At 37.3% G+C, this 13,872-nt stretch overlaps 2 protein-coding genes across 2 annotated transcripts in view; both read left to right on the top strand.

Annotated features, from left to right (window-relative positions):
- The first annotated feature begins 3,127 nt into the window (after positions 1-3,127).
- LOC108668388 (tax1-binding protein 3 homolog) lies at positions 3,128-10,441 on the top strand. Its single transcript, XM_047882675.1, has 4 exons — positions 3,128-3,326; positions 3,575-3,749; positions 8,574-8,598; positions 10,151-10,441. The coding sequence occupies exons 2-4, from the start codon at positions 3,645-3,647 to the stop codon at positions 10,261-10,263; spliced, it is 243 nt and encodes an 80-aa protein (XP_047738631.1). The 5' UTR covers positions 3,128-3,326; positions 3,575-3,644; the 3' UTR covers positions 10,264-10,441.
- A 2,377-nt stretch (positions 10,442-12,818) lies between these two features.
- The window catches only part of LOC108668389 (transcription initiation factor TFIID subunit 9-like), a 6,639-nt gene continuing 5,585 nt past the window's right edge, over positions 12,819-13,872 (top strand). The window contains exon 1 of the mRNA XM_018155593.2: positions 12,819-12,909. Coding sequence (XP_018011082.1) covers positions 12,819-12,909 — 91 coding nt within the window. The remainder of the gene's footprint in view (positions 12,910-13,872) is intronic.

Raw genomic sequence — 13,872 nt, forward strand, 5'->3', positions numbered from 1 at the left:
TTAACTTTTTTTGAAAGCTTAGGGCTCTGGCATGCAGTAAATGAGATAAGCGCTAGCCTGCGCACGCATCCACCCAACAAGTGTATGCAAATCAAGCTTTATAAATCAATAAAATAATCAAATAAATAGTATAAATAGTGGTTCAATAAAATTAAGCTATATTTCCAAGTGCCCATTTTGGCCCTTGAAGTTCACCTGCCAAATACCGGACGACGAAGAATTAAATTTAGTTACACAAAAATTTGAAGTGAGACGCAACAATTGGCCGGGCTGGGACGGCAGTTGAGCTTAGATTCACGTAATTAACCGCAGGGGACTCTAAAAAAACTAGAAATGATCTCTCTGAATCTGATTTAAGAAATTATCTTTCACAGCCGTTAGAATTAAAAACATGATAATTAAATCAAAACTCATTTTATAAAGCTAAAAAATCTATTAAACATTAGCATATGCAACTCATCCATGCGACAACATTTCTTCTCGCTTCGAGTCACTGACATGTGGAACAGCCTCCCTGAAGATATTGTTGACGCTCCGAGTACGAACGCGTTCAAGAACAGACCAGACAAGGCCATGCATGAGCATATGTTCAGTCTTAAAATGCCTCGTACTCTACGGAACAACTGAAATCTTGAAACGACTTTAAACCTACCGTCCGTTGAAAAGATTTTATCAAAATGCCAGTCTAGTCAAGAAAAGTACAAGAATTGGCGACAGGCCTATCCAGGCCTATTCTTCGATGCCGAAGATAGGTACTATACTACTACACTAATGTGTTGTACTCACGATAGTAGGCGTCGAAAAAGTTCATTTCCTCGCAGTGTTCTCGGCGCCAATGAAGCTCACAGCTCGTTAAATATAGCTTGGTGAAGACAATTGACTTCTTCTTTTTACAACACTTCTCTTTAACTTCACTTCTTGTTCTTTGTTTGTTTGCTACAAATCTTATAATCGATGTTTAACACGCTTCTCCATGTCCAAACGATCTGAAATTTCGCACACTTGCGCTAAGTCGAAGACAGTGCTTGAATCAATTGACAGAATAAACAATTTAAAAACTTTTAAAATCTTATATATTTAAAAAAAATAAAAAAAATTTCTAAGTATTAAAAAATCAAATTAGAAATTCATTGTACATGTGTAATATCGGAGACGCTGGCCTTTTTAGAAGTTTTGTCTTTAAAAACTAATTTTTAAACGCAAATTTTTGGCAGTTTCTTTATTTGCAGTGTTACCCTGAGAGTAAATTTTACCAGTTAATTCTGGACCAATGATCGTAACCATCGCACCAACGGCTCAATTCAAAGCTGCTCCAGAAATAACAAATCAGTTTAATTCAAGAAGAAAAATACGAAAACAAGAACTGTGGTCTCTTAACTATATATACGTATTTAAAAATTAGATATTGTACTTAAATGAGAAATCCGCACGATGCTCAAGCAAAGATATTCTATAATTTTTAAAGTAAAGTCAAATGAATTTTCTTTGTAGAATAAAAATAATAAATATCCTAAACATGTGTGTTCAATGGACTATGTTTTGATGTCATCAACAGCCCTCGCGCCAACCTTGGCAAGCAGTCAGGAGTCTTTAATATTAAGTAAATTTATTGATTTAAACTTTTGAACTGCATTAAGCGCAAATGTTGTATGCGGAGTCAGAATAATTGTCTAATAATATTTGAACAGTCCTTTTGAAATGTAAAAAATTCTAAATTTATTAATTTATTTTATTAAGAAAGCTAAGGTGCGCCCAGCCAAAATAAACACGAATGCGCAACCAATGAACAAGAAACAACGTCTGTCAACTTATCTATCGAAATGATTCCATGTGTTACAGTGTGATTTCAAGTTGTAAATTTTTCAAGTTGACACAGTACTTTTCGAATTGAAATATTCGTCAACATGTATTGTTATCTACGGACATTTAAGCTTACATGTCATTGGCCGGAAGTTTGTTAGAGATCAGCAGAAATATTGTAAGGCAGCAGGATAACTTTGTGCGATAACCGGACCTGGGGCTATACTTTCAAAACTCGCTAAGTGAACGTAAGTACTTACGCTGTATTTTCTTGTCTATGATTGGTGGATTTTGCTTGAAAGGCCATCAATGATTGGCTGATGAACTTACGATCTCTTATTTCAAAACTCGCTAAGTGAACGTAAGTACTTACGCTGTATTTTCTTGTCTATGATTGGTGGATTTTGCTTGAAAGGCCATCAATGATTGGCTGATGAACTTACGATCTCTTATTTTTTTTTAAAAGTATGGCCCCTGGTATATAGGATACACTTCAAGGGACTTTGAAGCAACACCTACACAAAAGAAGCAGTAAAGTTCGAAAAATCTACCGTTAGATAGCGCCCATCTCGGGCAGAAGTTGAGGATCAGAAGGAGTAAATCGTGAGCACAAACTGTGACAAAATAGACAGATTCATTTAACCTAGCAAGTCCAAACTAAATATAAATTTTCATTGATACTAGCACGTTCTACGGTAGTTTACAGCAGCATTTTAAATTCCTGCCATATGCCCATTGAATAAATCAATGATCAAAGATATAATGTATTTATAGCATTCACAATTAAAGTACTCCTTGCTAATCAGGTAAAAGTTCATTACCCAGCTGCGACACTCATCGGTTTTTCTCACAAGCACGATGCTATCCATAACACTGCTCGCCGCGAACTGCGCCATTTGGCGGTCGACACCTTCACTTGTATACCACATAAGTGCTCCTTCAGAACATTATTTCAGCGCTAAATTTTATTAAAGTCTTACATGGAAAAAAGGCATGATCCGTACAAATTTTATTCGAAAGATTAAGTAACTGCTTAATTGAAACACTATTGAGCAGTTTATTGATATATTAGGTATTTAAATTAACTTCTAAACATGAAGGATGTGAGCCGAGAAAATAAAATAAATATAGATAGTATTAAACGATTGTTCTATTTTAACATAGCCTAATGATTTGGTGAATTACTAAAATATTTCTGATTTAAAAACATGAAAACAAAACATATGATGCTTTTAGTACATAATTAGAACCAACACACTTTACGTCTACAATTCCGTTTGTAACAATAACGGACGCTTGTTGTTCTGTTCAGTCATTCCGAGGGGATCGTCAGTTATGCGCGCTCTGTGTTTGTGGTTGTGGCTAACTTGCTGGTCGGAGAAGAGAAGTGACGGGCACTGAGGTCTGACGGCACAATTATCTTGATAAAATGTCAAATATCTTATAGAGATGCAGCAGATAGTGACAAGACAATTGTATTTCGAAGACTGTTCCCATAAGGCTACCTAATTTGTGGGTTTTGTCAGGTATTGTATAGTAAAATTCAATAATTGTAACATTAACTTGAGGCTTGGACTCTTGGCAATAATGATGACAATGGAATGGCACATTAGCTATAATTGACATAGGTATTAGATATAATTAGGGAATCCCAATTATCCCATCCCTTATCCCTACCTCCACCCACCTCATCATTGTCCTCATGGAGAATGGAGATATTGACTAATTTTTGGTTGTTGAAAAATGAAAATTATTGTTTTATAATTTGTTTCAGAGTTAGGGACTGGCATCTAATCTAGCATTTGCTTGTCTTGAGCTGAGTCTGCTTGAACGGAACCTGGAAGATGACAACTGCTGCATTTCAGCATGAAGCTGGCACAGCCATGGAGTGCCTTAGTATACCCATCACACTTGAGAAAGAGGGAGGGATTGATCAACAAGGACAGCAGGTGAACCTTTTAATGCTCAAGTATTACTATTTGTTAGTGTAATTTAGTTGCCAATTGCCATTATTTTTGTAATCTCATTCACTATGTTCCACTATGCAGAGAGTGATAAAGATTTGAAAGATATTCGGAGACGAATTAGCAGACAAATTTACTTCTTTGAAGATCTTGCCGACGCCATTTACCAATCTTCCCGAAGCTTCGGCGACGCAGTCAACCTTCCAGAAGCTTCGGCTATGCTGCCAACGATGGTTTCTGTGAGGCGACGTTTTCCGCAAAAGCAGAACGGAAGAAAAACGAAAGAACAAAACACCAATGAGCTGCCTCAGTCTGCAGGATGTTGGGCCATGTGGCATCCAGCTGACCAGCGTACAGCTCCAACTGATCAACACATTTGGCAACCTTCTAGAACCTTCGGCGACGATTTTCTCTAATCTTCAGCAAGGCAGAGCAGAAGAGAGAACACCGAAACACCACTGGCAACAGTGTGAAATAAAATCTTCAGCAACCTTATTTAATTTATTGTTTCACTTTAAATGCTTTACAAACACATTTTTTTAGCATAATTGTACAAGTTTACTCTACTACTACTCTTGGTCGGATTGTTTACATTACATCGTGACGCGTTAGGGACGCTTGACCCGCTTGACCGGGCTCCATTGTACTGTCTTCTCTTCCTTGCAAGTAGATAAATACATACATTATGATACATAGATAGATAGTGTAGATACATACATAGTTCATTGAAGACCAGAAAATTCTTTTTNATTGAAAATAAAATGATTTAAGCAAGTATTTCTTGCATCAGAGATAATTCAAAGTTTGCTAATGTTAACAGCATTATAATACATGCAGAAACGTAAATTTTTTTAGAGATATTTAAAATTTAGGCTCTATGACTTGTAAGTTGTATACTATACAGTCGAATGAGTCGATAGGATTTCAAGTGGATGCATTCAAATTCAAATTCGGTACACCACGCCCCACGGCCAGTGTAGCTGTCAGCTGACTTTCTTCAGAAGTGCAAAAGCTTTTGCCGGTGAAGGTGTTTTACGATCGGTCCGTAAAGAAGCGTTGATCGGTTCAAAATGACATAAGAACAGGTTCTTTTGAATAACCTATGGATTGCCACCATGGACGCAAGACATTCAAAAACTCATGATAGGAGACAAAATAATTCAGAATTTGAAGTGAAGTTAATAGATAATTGCAAAATAATAAGGCAATAACCTGAAAAATTAATATATGAAAGCATATCAATAGGTGTTTTAATTTTGAAACAACCTTCCATCATTAAATCTGAGTGTGGAATGTGTATCAAATATATTTATTGTGAAATCAAACTTGACAGGACCAAAACAAGGTGTGTGACACTGTCTTGTCAAATGTTTACATGGCAGCATGATATGCCCATATGCCATGAAAGATTTGCAGTTAATCCCATCTTTTTGTGTGGTATGACTGGTATCAAAAATTTTGTTCTTATTGTCATGAGAATTTTTTACAAAAGTTGATATAATTTTTTTTTAGAACATAGTCATTGCACAAATTTGTCAGTTTCAGATAATCAATTGACACTGCAGTGGAAGTCAGTATCAATTGTCACTGCAGTGGAAGATGTAGCATGGTAGGCTTTTCAATGTATTTTCTTATGTAAATGTGAGAATATATTACCTGTATAGAATTCCACACTGAGTAGGAACATGGTGATATACAGGGTGTCCCAAAAAAAACGATACCCAACTTTGAATGGCTGTAACTCGAAAAGTAATAGAGTTAAAAAATTTTGAAAGGTCAGAATTTGTTTCCTATGTTTTTCTCCATCTCTCCACCAAAAATCAGACAGATCGATGTAGCCATAAGCGTTTGATAAAACTTTCAGTGACATGTGCTAAAATTGTGCTTGCGCAAAGTTTTAGTAAGATCATTTTGCATAATCATTACGTTATCATGACATGTTTTCTTTTCGCCGTTTTATTTTTTAGCGCATTTTCTCATTTATGAAAAAATGCACTATTGTGCTCGCCATGTCCGTCTGTCCGTCCGTCCTTCTGCCCGTCTGTCTGTCTGTCCATCCGTGACTTCATGTTTTTGTCGACGAGAAATTGCGCTCTCTGTCACTCACTGCAGTGAGTACTGAGTTACATTTTTTGTATCTTTGGTGAGACAAAAACATGGCAATCTTTGGTGAGAGACAATCTTTGGTTTTGAAATTCTCTCTCACCAAAGATTGCCATGATTGTCTCTTACCAAATATTGCCATGATTGTGTCTCACCAAGGATTGTCATGATTGTGTCTCACCAAAGATTCTCATGATTGCCTCTCACCAAAGATTGCCATGATTGTCTCTCACCAAAGATTGTAATGATTGTGTCTCTCCAAAGATTGTCATGATTGCCTATCACCAAAGATTGTCATGATTGCCTCTCACCAAAGATTACCATGTTTTTGTCTCACCAAAGATACAAAAAATGGAACTCAGTACTCACTGCAGTGAGTGACAGAGAGCGCATTTTCTCGCCGACGAAAACATGAAGTCACGAACGGACAGACAGACGGACAGACGGACGGACGAACAGACGGACATGGCGAGCACAATAGTGCATTTTTTTCATAAATGAGAAAATGCGCTAAAAATCAAACAGCAAAAAGAAAACATGTCAAGACAATGTAATGATTATGCAAAATGATCTTACTAAAACTTTGCGCAAGCACGATTTTAGCACACGTCACTGAAAGTTCTATCAAACGCTTATGGCTACATCGATCTGTCTGATTTTTTGTAGAGAGATGCAGAAAAACATAGGAAACAAATCTTGACCTTCCAAAATTTTTTAACTCTATTACTTTCCGAGTTACAGCTATTCAAAGTTGGTATCGTTTTTTTTTGGGACACCCTGTATTGCCTTAGGGCAGGGGTGCTTGGTGTGAATGGATATACATACATGTGGAATGAGAGGAGGGAAGACAAATGTTTTATGTGTGATGGGGATGAGAAGGAAACTACTAAGTGTGGAACACTTGTTTATGGAATGTGGGGCGTATGAGAGAGAGCGCATCAGTGGTCAGTCTATGAGGGAGGCGATTCTGAATGAGGGAGGCAAGATTAATGAAGTGGGGTATGAATGAACAAGTGCAGAGTGGGTGACAATGATTGTGGCTTGTGGGTCTGGCCATCTGACTGAGGGAGCAACTGTAGCTATGTTTGAGAGTTTGAAGATATATTTGGAGAATGTGTGGAGGTTGAGGGAGAGGAGGAGGATGACAAGAGAGGGTTCTTGACTCTTGAAGAGTGGAAGGTTGAGAAAGGGGAGGGTAAATAAAAGGCAAGGGTGACTGGGCCGAATGTTTTAGTACATTGTTTCTGTTTTCTTTTAGGAGGATGACATGCATAACAGAGTGTTTTAGTCTATGTGAAATTACAAGCCATCGTGTAAGCTTACAGACACAGAAGAAATGCTATATGGCTGCTGATATGAAGCTTGCAGTGGACAAGGTCGTTGTCAATGCTCAATGGCATGTCCATGGATATGGTAATATCACATCAATAATACAGTAATGTATGGATAAGGTAATATATCAATAAAGTAAAAACAAGTAAAATTAACAGAAAATGTCATTTATTTTACATCTACATCATCTGCAAAAGAAGAAGAGGACTTCAGATAACTGTTAGTAATGGATGAGTACACTCTGCATGCTTCAAACGTTTTAAAATTACCTTTTATTGCAAGTGTCCCGGATTACCCCATTCCCAGGGGTAAATCGGGACGGTTTTATTTTGCATCTGGCACCTTACAAATAGCATATGGAATTTTTTTGAAGATGCCATTGGATAGCCCTCGCAAAGAGCTATAAATTAAGCCTAAACTTGTTTCTGAAATGTTTAATGGTAAGAAGTTATTAACAAAAAAACGCTCAAAACCGTCCCTTTTTACCCAGTTTGACGGTAACTGTTATAGATGAGTACTACACTTTGCACGATTCAAACATTTTAAAATTGAGTTCAAACCAACATGTATACTTGCAGTGAATTTCAGTTTCATATAGCACTTGCATAATTTCTTTCATAATAAAAATTAGAAAAATGACACATTTATGCCAGTGATTTTTAAAAATTGCCCATTAAACAATAGTTCATTTATCCATGATTTTTTGGAAAATTAACTCAGAGCTCCAGATTGGCTCCCTGGGCTATGAATAGAGCTTTCCCACGATTTTTAGAGCGGAAAGAATCCTGACTGATGAATTATTATCACATAGGTATTTAATTGTTAACAAATGACAGTAGGCCAAGGGAGATACTACTGATATTTTCAGCTGAAAATTTGTTAGCCTTATGATAGATGTGCTAACTGAAATTGTTCAAATTTATAATTGCATAATTTTTTTAACCACATCTATTTATGTAGTATTTGTCATGCACAGTAATCCCTGTTCACCAGTATATTTTAATAAATTATATTCAGCTTCCTTATTTTCTTATCCATTATGAATCATAGTTGTTTCATTGGTTCACATATTATCCATTTTATTATTCATTCTGCAAGACTTGACTTAACAGATGGCTATGTGTAGGCAGGTATCAGTGCATTCAAAAGAAAAAATGAATATTTTTCCTACATTGTCATGAATTATTATTATTATTTTTTTGTGTTTGTTTGGTCTGTATGTTCCATAAACTTGATGGAGTATTATTCTGAGCTGTAACTGTGTTGTCTCTGTAGACAATGATGATACATTTCTAAATTTAATTTTGGCCATAAAATTGGTACGATTGTTACAATTTATAGATTATGTTTAGTTTAAATGATAACTTTTTCCAGGTGATGAGATGTGGCTTCAAAATTGGTCTCTGTAGACAATGATGATATATTTCTTATTTAATTTTGGCCGTAAAATTGGTATGATTGTTACAATTTATAGATTATGTTTAGTTTAAATGATAACTTTTTCCAGGTGATGAGATGTGGCTTCAAAATTGGTCTCTGTAGACACTGTCTCTTATACACATCTAGATGTGTATAAGAGACAGATGTAAATGTGAGAAGATATTACCTATATAGAATTCCACACTGAGTAGGAACATGGTGATATACAGGGTGTCCCAAAAAAAACGATACCCAACTTTGAATGGCTGTAACTCGAAAAGTAATAGAGTTAAAAAATTTTGAAAGGTCAGAATTTGTTTCCTATGTTTTTCTCCATCTCTCCACCAAAAATCAGNTCACCTGTCCCTCCTTGTCACTTCGTCTCGTTGAGATGCTAACGCTGCTTCTTTATAGCCAGCTTCGGCGAGCTGGATACTGAGACCTTCCGCCCCTTGTGGGTGATGAACCATTTTTTGATTCAAGAAACTTTCGCTAGCTGAAAACTTTCACGTCTTTGGTGCTGTTCATCTTGACTTTCCTTGCGAGATAGCTAACTAGCTGAAGCGCTAGTGCACATTTGACCACTAAACTAACTAACTTGTTCCGTGTTCAATTTCGATTCTATGTTCGATTTGAATATCGGTATACATGTGAGGTGATGGTCTATTTTAAGATCATCCATCTACGTTATGTACCTGTCTCTTATACACATCTAGATGTGTATAAGAGACAGGCCGAGTCCTGACTGGCCGAGTCCTGACTGGCCGAGTCCTGACTGGCCGAGTCCTGAAATGGCCGAGTCCTGACTGGCCGAGTCCTGAAATGGCCGTGTCCTGACTGGCCGAGTCCTGAAATGCTGCCATCGTTGCTCATTGGTGTCTTGATGAGACAGTCTCATTAATGCAACAGTCATTAATTAGAGTAGCTAATTGTGATTATAAGTATTTAGGTTTAATTTAATAGAAAGCAGCCATGCACAAATATGCTATGTGCCCCAACCCTGCTACAAACTGCATCTTGACCAACATTTTCTCCAATTCATTGAGTTTGATTCTAGTTAGCTATGCCCTTGGTAAACATATAGAAAGAATATGTTTCTTGTATCAAATGGATTAATTTGTAAGATCATTAACTTATTCTGTATTGATTGAGATTTATTCTTCATTATTGATTACATGTATGATTTATTTATTAATCACGTCCCAGAAAATTTGCGGAAGAATGAAATTAAGAGCAAAAATAATTATTAACAATAGTACCTAAAAGATGATAAATAGCTTGAAATACATGTGCGGTAAAATTAGTTATTAGATGTATGATTTATTCATACATGTGCGGTGAAATCCCAGTTAAAAACGTGTACCACTCGCTCGGTTTTCAATGCAGTTAAAAAAATCGACAAATTCTTGCAGAACAACAGAGGCCTTTAATAATTTTTTTATGTGGATCCGAATGACCAATGCTGCAACACGTCCATGCTGACTGTTGCTGCAACACGTCGTGCTGACTGTTGCTGCAACACGTCATCATTCATAGACTTGAGTACGACTGTACAATGGTTACACACAAGAAGGCTGTGGAGTACATCAAGAAGCACCCTGTACTTAACCTTCTTGTAGCAAGGAAAGGCGTCACTCATTCATAGATTTGATTCACTGTCTTGTTGACTTATATTCATTTAAACTCTTACCTTTCTCCAGTCATCCATCTCGCCTAGATTTATTTATTTCTAGATTCATGTGGTGAGTTTAAAACTTTCTGGATCGTTGATATTGTTCATTGCCTTTATTATCATTGTTTGTACTGTTGAAGTTTTAACTGTAGGAAATATTAACGTTCCCTTAGTTTAAGCCTTAGTAATAGTATATGGGAGGGTCAGCTCATTGGAGGACAGTTCATCGTTGTAATGTTGCTTCACCAGCCGGAATTTACCAGCGACTTTTAGTATGATAGTTATAAGCTATAATTATCTCTTGTTAAAATGGTTTAAAGTAAAAGCAAATGAAATAATTTGAAATCCAACATAGGTATGCTGTGTTGCGTTGCTGCATGCCATGAGCTGTCCGAGTCCTGAAATGGCCGAGTCCTGAAATGGCTGAGTCCTGAAATGGCTGAGTCCTGACTGGCCGAGTCCTGAAATGGCCGAGTCCTGAAATGGCTGAGTCCTGAAATGGCCGAGTCCTGACTGGCCGAGTCCTGAAATGGCCGAGTCCTGAAATGGCTGAGTCCTGAAATGGCCGAGTCCTGACTGGCCGAGTCCTGAAATGGCCGAGTCCTGAAATGGCTGAGTCCTGAAATGGCCGAGTCCTGACTGGCCGAGTCCTGAAATGGCCGAGTCCTGAAATGGCTGAGTCCTGAAATGGCCGAGTCCTGACTGGCCGAGTCCTGAAATGGCCGTGTCCTGACTGGCCGAGTCCTGAAATGGCCGTGTCCTGACTGGCCGAGTCCTGACTGGCCGAGTCCTGAATGGNTGCTGCAACACGTCATGCTGACTGTTGCTGCAACACGTCATGCTGACTGTTGCTGCAACACGTCATGCTGACTGTTGCTGCAACACGTCATGCTGACTGTTGCTGCAACACGTCATGCTGACTGTTGCTGCAACACGTCATGCTGACTGTTGCTGCAACACGTCATGCTGACTGTTGCTGCAACACGTCATGCTGACTGTTGCTGCAACACGTCATGCTGACTGTTGCTGCAACACGTCATGCTGACTGTTGCTGCAACACGTCATGCTGACTGTTGCTGCAACACGTCATGCTGACTGTTGCTGCAACACGTCATGCTGACTGTTGCTGCAACACGTCATGCTGACTGTTGCTGCAACACGTCATGCTGACTGTTGCTGCAACACGTCATGCTGACTGTTGCTGCAACACGTCATGCTGACTGTTGTTGCAACACGTCATGCTGACTGTTGCTGCAACACGTCATGCTGACTGTTGCTGCAACACGTCATGCTGACTGTTGCTGCAACACGTCATGCTGACTGTTGCTGCAACACGTCATGCTGACTGTTGCTGCAACACGTCATGCTGACATTCGTACAGCATTTCTCACAGAACATAAGCGACGGCCTAGCCGCTGTGCAACAACTATGTCAAATAAGTATGGTAATAAGTATGTATGATAACAACTATGTCAAATAAGTATGTACGATAATAAGTATGTCAAATAAGTATGTCAAATAAGTATGTATGATAACAACTATGTCAGCAAGTATGAGCGTAAATGAACGACGTAAGCTTTGTATTGCTATGTTAGCTAATAGTAATGCAGTGATATTTAGTGTTAAGATCGTAGCCTTGCATTAGAAAACCCTCCTCCATAGCAATATTTTATAATAATATTGATATCGGTGCATCGTGCAAGTCAAGCTCGGTACAATGTTTCATGCGTCATTTTGTAATAAATAGTTTTTATGTATAGGTGTTTATAGTTCAAACATTATGCCGTTCGAAATGTAAATCATCATTCCTGTGTGGTTCAGGTTCATCATTATTTTATTCAGGTTCATATTTTATTAATGATGAATTTTATTCAGGTTCATTTTATTTTATTCAGGTTCATTTTATTTTATTCAGGTTCATCATTATTCCTGCCTAAAAAAATTTTAGGCAGCGGAAAGTTTCTACAGCCATGAATATTTAGGTGTTTATAGTTCAAACATAAAGATGTTCGATATGTAAATCATCATTCCTATATGGTTCAGGTTCAATCTTCTGGACTCTTTTCAATTGTCATGAGCTTAGATGAATTAATTTATTCACATTCATATGAATACTATGAGTCTTGTGCATTCTTTTCTTTGTGTTTAATTTCATTGCTCTGCTTTGAGTTGGATTACCTTACATTCTTGCTAAAAGTTTTTAGACAATCGCAAAAAAGCAGCTCTTCACACTTCACCTCCATCGACAGCGAGTTATTGAGCGATTTTCTTACGAGTTAGTTATTTAAATTGATATAAATATTATTTGCTCGGGATTTATGTAAAGTTCGTTCACTCTCACCCTAATGTAGTTTGCGTTGATATTGTTCATGTAAACTCGCCGTATTCTTCACGTCGTCGGTTTTCCCTCACTGTTATAATGTTATTATTTATCTAATCAAATGTGTTTTTCATAAGCAAATGAGTACTTTATAACGAGTCTTTTTATTAATAAAAATACTTATGATTAGGAGGGCTTGTGTGGTAATATGCCTCAGGGGGATGGTGCCTCGTGGCCTCATCTCGGGGAACTGTGCGCTCCCCAGGCTCCCCAGCACATTAATAAGTTACAAGAACAAAGTTAGCACATTAACAAGTTACTATAACAAAGTTAGCACATTAACAAGTTACTATAACAAAGTTAGCACGTTAACAAGTTACTATAACAAAGTTAGCACATTAACAAGTTACTATAACAAAGTTAGCACATTAACAAGTTACTATAACAAAGTTAGCACATTAACAAGTTACTATAACAAAGTTAGCACATTAACAAGTTACTATAACAAAGTTAGCACATTAACAAGTTACTATAACAAAGTTAGCACATTAACAAGTTACTATAACAAAGTTAGCACATTAACAAGTTACTATAACAAAGTTAGCACATTAACAAGTTACTATAACAAAGTTAGCACATTAACAAGTTACTATAACAAAGTTAGCACATTAACAAGTTACTATAACAAAGTTAGCACATTAACAAGTTACTATAACAAAGTTAGCACATTAACAAGTTACTATAACAAAGTTAGCACATTAACAAGTTACTATAACAAAGTTAGCACATTAACAAGTTACTATAACAAAGTTAGCACATTAACAAGTTACTATAACAAAGTTAGCACATTANATGCAATTGGCTGTGATGCATGCAATTGGCTGTGATGCGTGCAATTGGCTGTGATGCGTGCAATTGGCTGTGATGCTAACGAGGGAAACTAACTTAGATGTTTATCAAGAAATGTTCTTCAGACACATTGGGCCTTTTAATTTTATAATCACTTTGGGTCTAACAGTAATTTCTCTTTCTAAGTAACCTTTAATATTTCTATTGGTCATCACAGCCTTTCTGTTAACATTTCGCTTACGTGGTTTCGGTACTAGTGTACTTTGACGATTGCAAGACATCAAAAAGTCACACGCTCACATCCGAGACAAATTACAGACTAGACGAAGCTATGCAGGAGCATATGTTCAGTCTTAAAATGCCTAGCAAATTACGGAGCAGGCAATAAGTCCAGCAGCTATCTCAATCAATCG

Source organism: Hyalella azteca, unplaced genomic scaffold, assembly GCF_000764305.2.
Source record: "Hyalella azteca isolate HAZT.00-mixed unplaced genomic scaffold, Hazt_2.0.2 contig11002, whole genome shotgun sequence".
Taxonomy (NCBI): Eukaryota; Metazoa; Arthropoda; class Malacostraca; order Amphipoda; family Hyalellidae; genus Hyalella; species Hyalella azteca.